This window comes from Perca fluviatilis, chromosome 9, assembly GCF_010015445.1.
Source record: "Perca fluviatilis chromosome 9, GENO_Pfluv_1.0, whole genome shotgun sequence".
Classification (NCBI taxonomy): Eukaryota; Metazoa; Chordata; class Actinopteri; order Perciformes; family Percidae; genus Perca; species Perca fluviatilis.
The window spans coordinates 39,816,735-39,827,281 of record NC_053120.1 but is presented as its reverse complement, the minus strand read 5'-3'; the positions used below and the strand labels follow the sequence as shown (position 1 = coordinate 39,827,281).

At 42.2% G+C, this 10,547-nt stretch overlaps 2 protein-coding genes across 3 annotated transcripts; one reads left to right on the top strand and one right to left on the bottom strand.

Moving 5' to 3' along the window:
• Positions 1-1,823: 1,823 nt before the first annotated feature.
• LOC120565282 (putative claudin-24) lies at positions 1,824-3,419 on the top strand. Its single transcript, XM_039810937.1, has one exon. It carries the CDS (start codon positions 2,139-2,141, stop codon positions 2,796-2,798), a length of 660 nt encoding a protein of 219 aa, XP_039666871.1. The 5' UTR covers positions 1,824-2,138; the 3' UTR covers positions 2,799-3,419.
• Positions 3,420-3,914: 495 nt separating this feature from the next.
• cldn34a (claudin 34a) lies at positions 3,915-10,454 on the bottom strand. 2 transcript variants are annotated; one of them, XM_039810935.1, is made up of 2 exons: positions 10,058-10,454; positions 3,915-7,749 (listed from the first exon to the last, which is right to left on the bottom strand). In XM_039810935.1, exon 2 carries the CDS (start codon positions 7,653-7,655, stop codon positions 6,900-6,902), a length of 756 nt encoding a protein of 251 aa, XP_039666869.1. In that variant the 5' UTR covers positions 7,656-7,749; positions 10,058-10,454; the 3' UTR covers positions 3,915-6,899. The 2 variants fall into 2 exon arrangements, with proteins under 2 accessions (XP_039666869.1, XP_039666870.1); XM_039810936.1 differs by having other exon boundaries at positions 10,280-10,454.
• Between the last annotated feature and the right edge of the window lie 93 nt (positions 10,455-10,547).

Genomic DNA, 10,547 nt, shown 5'->3' with positions numbered 1-10,547 from the left:
TCAAAAGATAAATGGGGTGGGGGGCGGGGTGGAAGGATGTTAACTCAAGTGGGTTAATCCGGTCCTGTGAAATTGGGGTGTGTAATTATTGATGCTGTTTGTGCTTTTTCTTATTCTTCCAGTTTAAATAAAAATAATATAATTTGATCAGTCTTTACAGTAGGGTAAGCCCTCTGCATAAGGCCACTTAGGGCCCCTGAGGACATGTTTGGGACAATTTGGACCAATTATTTGTCCTTCACGGCCAATTAGTCATTATAAACAAGAGGGGCCTCTGCATCTTATGACAGTGAGTGCAACAGAATATTTAATTTAAAAAATGTAATGAAGATTTTCTGGTACAGGATATATATCTTCCACACCAGACTCTCCAACAAAGCTAAAGTTTCTATCAGAACAACTTAAAGGCAGCCAAGTGAACAGAGTTCACAGTGCTCTGTATCCTCATGGTCACGAAATAGATAAGGAACACTTTACAGAATATTCAAGATCATTATATTGTAAAATAAAGTACATTAACAGATGATGCAATAAACATTGACAAACATCACATGTACTTAGGGTTTCTGTGTGTGTGTGTGTGTGTGTGTGTGTGTGTGTGTGTGTGTGTGTGTGTGTGTGTGTGTGTGTGTGTGTGTGTGTGTGTGTGTGTGTGTGTGTGTGTGTCTGTGTGTGACAGGTTAGTCTGCATTGAGGGGAGTTGCATTAGTTTTTGATTAGTATTTTTTAAATCTGTGACCAGCAGGAACTGCACAGCACTGATTAAACTTATTTCTAGTAGTTTTCTTCAGGTTATTGGTGCAGTGACTTAAATTCAGTGTGACATAAAAGTAAAAATTCCAGTAAGGGGAAATGTTGTTGCCAAACAGGTAGATCTGTGTGTGTGTGTGTGCGTGCGTGCGTGCGTGCATGCGTGTGTGCGCAGCCAAGCAAACGTGGACTCTCTGTCAAGACGTCAGTGCAGTCAGCTGAGCATTCTGTTCTCCATAGGAGGAGTTTAGCAGGCTGGTGGATTTTATCTATGCATTTTTGTTTGCGTGTTTGTTTGGGGTTGTGTTCATCCGAGTGTGTTTACGCCTGGGAAACATTTTCTCACGTCAGAGCGTTGATCTATCGCCTCCTACGATCATTTCCCACAGGCTATGTAGTGTTCATATGAGAGCACACAATAGGCTGCACTGTTGTTTCTGTTTCAGTCACATGCAGCAAAAAGTCTGACCGTCACAAAATTATGAATATCATCCCTTCTAAAATTCTAAATTAATATTATTAATATTAATTTTATAAGTAGATATGTGCATCATCAATAATAAATCTCACTCTCCATGGTGCAGAGTTGATCTTACTTGCATAATTTTATTACATGGATAATAAAGGAATTATCTTGAAGGCGGTGATTGTGCGTTTCCACAAGTTTCCCTAGGAGCACAACCTTCATGATACATTAATAATTGTGTGTTTATGACTGAGTTTATTCATAGGTTTACAAGATGGTCATTTTGAGTAGAGTTTTGAGTTCTGTAAAAAAAGGAGTTCTAATCTTAATCACACAGATTAAAACTGGAGTTTTTATAGTATCTCTAGAGGCAGCTCATTTTATGAGAACCTTATCTTTGTTTGGCATTTGTGAATAATAACCTGACTTTGCTGTTTTAAGCTGCCCCATGGTAATTTGTTTGCTTATTTATACAAAGGGAGGGACACACAGGATGTATGGAAGGAATTCATCTCTTACCCAAGGAAATGCACTGTATAATATCCTGTCTACATTCAATGTCATCCCCTGTGGTGAGGGTTGACACTGGCCATCTCTGCCTCTGCCCCTGCTGCCCATTGGCACAGCAGCGGGAGCAGGAGGGCTGCAAAGGGGAGGTTCCGAACGGGCCCCCTCTCCTCCCTGCAGCAGAAGATGTGTGCTCCTCTGAGTGGGAACTGTTTGTGAAAGAGCTCAGAGTCCAGAGCCTGAGCGGTCAACTGTAATTATCAGGTGTTTTGAGCAGTTTTGGTCCCGACTGGACATCCAACAGGTCTCTCCATCTGAAGTGCAGCCACAGAAGAACTCTTGTGGCTCTGTCAAGCGTGGAGGCCAGAGAGAGAGAGAGAGAGAGAGAGAGAGAGAGAGAGAGAGAGAGTGAAAGATGGACACATGCGCCTGCGCTTTGGAGTTGCTGGGGATGCTGGTCTATGTCGGAGCATGGCTGTGCGCTTTAACCACCACTCTCTTACCACAGTGGCTGACCATGTCCACTGCTCTGCTGCCAGTGGAGAGCTACGAGCTGGGCCTGTGGGAGACATGCGTGGTCCAGGATGTCGGGGGTATGGAGTGCAGAGCATATGACAGCCTGCTGGGCCTTTCCAGTGACCTCAAGCTGGCCCGTATCCTCATGTGTGCTTCCCTTGCTGTGGGCATGCTGGGAATGCTAGTGGCTATACCTGGACTTTACCTGGTCAACAGCTGTAAAGAACGCGGAAGCTTCAGAACCAAGAGGACTTTAATCATCATGGGAGGGGTGCTGGGGATGATCTCCGGAGTGCTGTGTCTGATCCCCGTGTCCTACATGGCCCATTTAGCTGTGATACGTTTCTTTGATGATAAAATACCTGATGTGGTGCCCCGGTGGGAGTTTGGTGATGCCCTGTTCTGCGGCTGGGTCGGAGGATTTCTTCTCATAGTGGCCGGGCTCCTTCTGGTCACCTCTTGCTTATGTTCACAGGAGGAGCCTCAGCCTGTGCTGCAGCGCAGATACCATGTCATGAGTACAGATGTTTCCTTCAGGAAGCGCTCCGAGTACGTTTAAGGGACGAATCGTTAAATAATTACCTGCATAGAGACTGACGGCACAACACAATCATCACCTGTAGAACTGCACTTCACACTGCTTCAAAATAATGATGTCAATATCTGGTTTATATCAAAGACAACATCCTGTGTAAGGGTTGCTTTATCACTTGCGTTGATCAAATGTTGTGTAAAACAGTGAAAATTAGTTTGTCCAAAACACCACCAAATCCTCGGTGAATTTGCAGCTTCTTTGAATGACTCACCTGCACAATCCCACATTACATTTGAAAAGAACCTGCTGTGACCAGTAAAAATGAATATTTTTTTAAAAGCTATGTTTTATAAAATGCTTAATGTACTTTATTCTGGGGTGGCGTCAGGATCTTTCTCCTATCAGTGCCAACAAATGAAGAAAATACTATTTCCAGTCTTCCAGAATGCCTTAGCTTTTAAAATGCTGTGATTTGTAAGTTATTCTTAATACTAAAACATAGAGCAAGCACACATTATTCTGTGCCTGGTTAAGTTTGCTTATGGGCTGTATTGTGCAGCACATTCGAATGAATCACATAAAGAAGTATACTGAGATTTTATTGAAAAGTTCTCTCTTTTTTCATGTAATAAAAAAGTAATTTTCTTGTGTTGTATTCTCTGTTGGAATACAATGAATATAATAAGTTGTTTTCAGTTCATGTTGATAAAATGAGAAGCTGTGACATGAATCAGTATGAAACAATCAACCTATTCTTCTTCAGTTATGTCAGAGTTGGAAACATGGCTGCTCTTTTGCTCTTTCCCCATCCGGTCGTCTGTTAGTCACATAAACCTATAACCTATTTTGGTCTGGAGTGGTCCCTGGGGGGACTGAAAACAGCCGTCTTGGTCCGTCAGGTGTGTCTGTGGAGGTGGAAACACAGCTTGAGACTAATTCCATCAGATTTCCTGGTCACTCGCTGAGCTAAGCTGTGTTTAATGAATGCTCTAATGGGCAGTGTGTACTGTGAAGAATGTAGAACAGGTTGGCCTTGCGGCTCCCGCTTTGACATAATTACACAAATTTGCCAGGGTCAGAGGTCAGTTTTGCACTCCAAAACTGTCTGTATCACTTACATAGACACAGGTACAGTGACATAAATGTGTTATTGCATGGGAGAAGTATGACTTTTAAACCTCCACATTCTAATGATTGTACTTTTTGTGTATAGAATGAAGTTAATAAGGGATAATGATGTCACAGAAGCATATGGGGGCCGAGACATGACAGACTTTGCTTTTGAGGATAGAAAAAGTGGTTCTGCCAGCCAGGCCTCACAGAGCCAGAGAACATGGAGAGTATCGAGAGGCACCCTCCTATCCTCTGACGCCACGCAGGCTGTAGGGGAGGGCCTGGTGTCTCCCAGTGTGAGAGCAGCTATCAGCAGGGGAGGCAGCGAAAAACAACTGCAGAGATGTTCTCCTTGATTACCGTAAGACTCCATTTGCTTTAGGGCCGGGCAGTGCAGCAACATTAAGGAAATGACATGTCGCCTACTAATTATGTTTAAATGCATCCGACTGCAAACCAGAAAAAAAAATTGATAAGCAAACTTCTCACAGCACAAAGGAAAAAAGTACAAAACAGTACCTTTAAGGAACAAAAGCGTGTCACTGGGGTGGTACCCTCAAAAGTACATTGTTGTACCTTTAGTCAATGGAACAAAATTGTACCTTACTTGTTTGTACCTTCTAAAGGGACACTATTATACTTTTGAGGATCAATAATGTACCTTAAACAAAGGCACAACAAAGTACCTCTAGAAAAGGTACAACTTTGTCCCATTGTTACATGTAACGTGACTTTCTACACTGACTGTTCAGATGTACATGGAGAAACTTTGATCAGATATGATGTCAGTGCAACATGTTAAGAATTGCAGTTTTGTGAAATCAGTACTCAATACTCAGAACAAATAAACCATCATGATAATGTTCCTTTATTTTCAGCTAAATGTACTGAAAGTATCAAAAGTAAAAGTCCTTTTGATAAGTACAGAAAAATGGCCCCCAGGGCGTGGTCTGCTTTAGAGGGTCGCAAGATAAATCTTTGGGGTTGTGAGATGATTAATGGGAGAGGAAATGAGCCTTGAACAGCTATCTTAATGAAACCATCTGAGAATTTAAAAGAGCTCTCTCTACGGGTTAAGCATTGCAGTCCTATAACCATGTCGGACTCAGGATGGACGGTTAAAAAAAGGATCAAAATCATTGCAGCAGAAGCAGTGATGTCGTCTTTTTTGTTCTATGCATTCTTTCCTTATCAAAACCTGGCGCCTACATTAACTTCCAAAAGCTCAGCCTGGACATTTAGGTGTGTTATGCTAGTTGTGGCTAATGTAGCCTTGAGCTGCTAGCCTCTAGCAGAGATTAGGAGCGGACTACGGATGTCTGGTTACACCACTTCTTTCTAACTCCACACCTCCAGATTTATTTCATTTATAAACTTGTTTTCAGCTCCAGCCGACGCTGACGCAAGTGACATCACTTGAGGCAATTTAACAGCTTTGGCGCAGCTCCCCCTGAAGCCACAAAGGTACACAGGTGTAACACCTGTAAACAGACTTTGATGTGTAAAATCGGTGGAGTTCCCCTTTAAGAGAGGAAATCACGCTTTGATAAAACACTTATCTGTAACAAGGGGTCCTAACTAGGCACTGCTTTTTTTGTCACAAGCACAATACGAAAAAAACGTATCATAAATGTCTTTCTTTTTTATGGCAAATCTGAAAAGTAACCAGTAACTATATCTTTCAGATGACTGTAGTTACTTACATGGAGATGGCCCTGGCTATAATAATGTTCATCCGATGCAGGAATCTCTGAAGAAGATAAAAGAACATAATTGCTCATCTGCTTGGAGCTTTACCCCCCCCAGTCATCTCTCTTGAATCTAGTTAACTGCAAATAAAATGCCATCTTTGTAAACCTATGGTACGTTTGGCAACATACTTTGACATGAGGGTTTTTAATTGCACTGATCACCTTCCTTCCTCTCTCAGAGCCTTCTTATGAGTTTTCCTCCATTAATTATTATAACTGATAGAGTATATGACTTAGAATAACAGATTAGATAAAACATAACCAGCTCAGGCGATTATGTCAGGCTTATCTATAGAGGGGAATGTGCAAGAGAGAGGTGGGAGGGTGGATGAAGACAGAGACAAAGAATGATTTAAATACTTTCCCAAAATCTCTTATCTAGAGGAATGTGAATACTGGTTATACTCAATTAAATTAATATCAGTGGTTCTCCTATTACAGATTACTGGCATCAAGTCTGTGATGGAGCACCTCACCATGTTGCACGAGTGGTCACAGCTACCTTTCATCCACTTCTGGGACTTGTGTTTTTGACAGAGAGCTGTACTCAGCTGAAGAGGGCCTTTTGTTCCTCCTCCAGAGAGGTGCAGTGTGTGTGTGTGTGTGTGTGTGTGTGTGTGTGTGTGTGTGTGTGTGTGTGTGTGTGTGTGTCTTCCCTGGCAACAATCACTACTGTGAGGCGGCCCCCTCTCCAGACTCACATGCCTGCTCTCGTCAGCCTCCTACCCAGGTCACATGAGCAGGGCCCCCAGTCAACTTGACCCTCTAAGATCCTTCCTCACATGGGGCCCCGTTAGAAGCCCACACCTTGGCATGTCATGTCATGTCACCTCCCCCAGTCATTACAGAGACGCTCAGATCGCTCACTCCAAACAGCACTATTGGATAACACTGGAGAGATAAAGTTTATGATAACATCTGCAGATATGCGTCCGTCCCTGAACTCTGGCAACACAAATCCAAGAGAGCTTCACTTTACACAAGCCAGCGGGCATATCATACATAACATGCTGTATTAACGTAGAATATTAAAGCAGCTATATAATCAATACCACAGTGTTTCTTGTAATATAACATGGTTGATGTTCCACAAGAAAGGCTAAACTCATTCTGTAAGTCTTTAGTCATTAAGAAATGTTGTGAGCAGCACTCGGCTTGAAATCTTTAAACTTTTCCCCAATGACACTGTCTAAGTCACTTTCCCATTGATTAAAAAGATCCAAATCCAAGATTGTAAATGAAGTGTTCTGATGTTTTGCCATCATGAGATTTCTTCTCTGTGAAATGCAGGATTATCCCTGCCTTGGTTGGTTCCATCTAGGAATTCAGACTTCTGCGCTAGGGTTGTTTCTGTCCAGGGACCTTGGAGCGGATCCCGGGTGTCTCTGGGGGCCTTTGTGCTGAGGGCCGCCCAGGCGTAGCGGTAGCAGAGGAGAAGCGCCCCGCTTATGAGCATCAGGATGGAGGCGAAGATGCCCACTCCGATGGCCGAGCCGACTTGCTGCCTGACAGGAGCTGCGGGGAGGTGGAACTCAGGAGGAAAGCCTATGGTGCTGTTTTTAAGCACAGAGCTCATGTTCCACATCAACGGCACCAATGACAACGTCCCAGTCAGCACATACAGGGTCCCTGCCAGCACAAAGACCAGCCTTATGTTCCTACGATTCTCTATAGAGAAGTAGACCATCCTCACAGCCACTGCAGCGGTGATGTTCCCCACCAGGCCGCAGATCAGCGCCAGCACCATCAGCACCTGAGCCACAGGGATCTCTGCAGGAGCAAAGGGGTCCGAGATGCCGATGCTCTGACAGTTCTCTATCCTGGGAAGGACATGACTGTAGAAACACGCCCTCCAGATGCCCACCCAGGCCACGCCCGAGGTGATGACGGACTCATCGGCCACGTACCACAGCCGCCACTCGTTGAGGCCGGTTGTGGTCATGATGAGGATCCAGGCCATGACCCCGGCCATCAGGCCCAGGAACTGCCGGTGAGCTGTGTGAGCCAGGTAAACCATCCTGCCCGGTGTGATTGCTAAAGGTCAGAGAGACGGACCGCTGAGCCAACACATTGTTGAATTCACACAGTGTGCCTGACAGCCATCGCACCTCCTGAAAACACAAATAAACAACTGTGTTAACATGGCTACAACTCATAAGTTAGGTAGAAAGTAACACACACACACACACACACACACACACACACACACACACACACACACACACACACACACACACACACACACACACACACACACACACACACACACACACACACACCACTTGCCTTGTCTCCATTGTGGTGCAGGGAATTAATTCCCCAGAAGATCAATTTCCAAATAAGAAAGGAAGAAAAATTGGTAACACTTTAATTGAAGGTATCTAAGAGTGACATGACACTGTCATGACACAGTTATGACACATGAACCCCAACCCTAACCCTAACTTGTCATGACAAAAACCGAATGACAATGAAAGAAGCATTATGTCATAAACGTTTATGACTTGACACGTTCATGACAGTGTCATGTCACTCCTATGTAGATACCTTCAAGTAAAGTGTAACCGAAAAATTCCTGCACAAACTTATCACCTCTGCACGTCTCAAGACGTCCAAGGTCCTTTTGACCGAAATATCAGGTGCAGGAATTTTCTAATTTTCTTTTTTGTGGAAATGAAACTTGTGCTTAGTCCATATATATATATTAATATTTGGGCAGTATTTTCACATTTAATTTGGTATTTGTAAACACATCCTGTTTAAAACCCACTGTATAAAGTATGATAGGAGGATAGCTGAATATTTCAACATGTCTGTCTGTCTTGTGCTACCTTGAGCCAATGGTACTCTGCTATATTATCTCGAGACACTTTACAGATGGAGTAGGTCTAGACCCCACTCTATAATTTAGAAAGACCCAAATATTCCAGTAATTCCCAGTAGTACACCTCAGAAGGAAACTTTAAAGGGTCCGTTCACCCAAATGACCTAGTGGAATCTAGCCAGAGATCATTTTTCTGCTAAGCTTTTGAGATAACCACCTCAGACATTTCGTCTCCAGCCTTATAAAGTAAAGGTCTAGATGAAAAGAAGACAATTCTTTCCACTATCAGTATCCTAAATACTCCCTTTAAATCCAGACTTCACTGTTGTCAGTGGAACTACTTTCTCTTTTAGAAATGGTAGCAGGTAGAGAAAGTGAGTAAATGAAATGCAGATATTGTCTGGAAATGTGACGTGTAAACATTAGGCTGGCTTAACCTGGGGACCCCTAGGAAAAAAAAGGGTTCCTGGGCCCCCATTGACCCCCACACAAAGGCCCCAAAACGTACCAGTGCTCCTCTGCTGGAATACATAAACTAACGTGGCCCGTTTTTCTTTTTTTGTTGGTGTCAATTAGTCTGAAGCAAATTAATTAAACACATTTTTATTTGTTACAATGCACAATGTGAGCACATTGTAAACTTAAAACAAGGGTTTAAACTACATTTTAAAACAGGGCTACAAGTTGAGGTAATGATGCAGAACTTCCTTTAGTTAACATTGAACTACGTATTGTAGTTAAAGACAAGAAATTTGCATTTTATCAAATAACCAAACCTCGTTGACACAGTGAACCTGAGGCCTTCTGGGAGTTTTGGGCGCAGGAGAAGTCACCTGCTTTGCCCAGTTGGTAATTATCAGTATATTATATTAACTTATATAGACTCAAAGTGCAATACAACAAAAAGATTATTATAAAGTCAGTTTATCATAGGAAGGTGCAATATGTACAGTGGTAGAATCTAAAATTGTATGTGGCATGTTAGCGCTGAACTACTCAACACGGAAGTAAAGTTGATTAATAAATGTAACCCTCCTGTTGTCCTCGGGTGAAATTTGACCCATTTTCAAAAAGTTTCTATATCAGAAATGTTGGTTTCTTTCAACCAAATTGTCAAAAGAAATAACATGGATGGCTCCCTACAACGCTCTTCACAAGTTTTATTTAATTTCATAGCATTTAAATTTTTTTGTAAAAGAACCTTGAAAAAAGTGACAAATGTCAGGAAAAGCTTCAAAAACATAGGGAAAAACACAAAAACTTCAAAAGGTGCAGAAAAAAACGTTAAAAAAAGTGACAAAAACCTCGGTGGAAAAGCAACAAGTGTCGAAAAAAAAAAATAATTTCAATTTTGACCCAGAAAAACAAAAAGTTGCACAGCGACGGGAAGACAACACAAGGGCTAAGTTTACTGTTAAGACCATGTGTACACACACACACGGCACAGATCCCACAGTGACAGTATGCAGTTAGATTTTTGGCATTGATTTGAATATCCCAGCTCTTATATTCTTTCTCCTAAATGATCAAGGACATAAACAAACCTATGACAGTATAAGTAACAAATACAATATATTGAGGTAAAAAGCAATTACCTTGGCAAGTTTTAGAATAAACTTCAATACCATCCAAAATGGAAATTGAAATTTTGATCAATTATGTTGAGAGGTAGTAGAATCAAACTCCTCAAGGCAGCAGTCAAAGTGAGGAGAAAGCCTGTAGGTACAGTCTGTGAAAGCATTACTGGAGTTAATGATTGTCCATTTAAATCCTTCGTGTTATGCAGTGAAATAAAAGGCCTTTGTCCTGTCACTCACCTCGACAAGTCTTAAGTTTCGATGTGATGTTCCAAATATAAACTGAATCCCCCTTCCACAGGTGCTTTATTTATCACAGGAGAATGAACCGGAGGGATAGTCTACATTTTGCTTTGGTTATGTGAGAGAAAAGCTGTTAACACCTGACTAATAAAGATACTCCAAAGTCTTAACCTCCAAAGTCTTAACCTTTCACATTATCAGTAGAGAGGTGGGTGTGGTGGAGTTAATGAATGACAGTGAAGAATGAGCTGATCACTGGACAATT

Excerpts from the sequence above, each read along its gene's own strand:
- LOC120565282 (XM_039810937.1), top strand. The coding sequence starts at position 2,139 with ATGGACACATGCGCCTGCGCTTTGGAGTTGCTGGGGATGCTGGTCTAT.
- cldn34a (XM_039810935.1), bottom strand. The coding sequence starts at position 7,655 with ATGGTTTACCTGGCTCACACAGCTCACCGGCAGTTCCTGGGCCTGATG.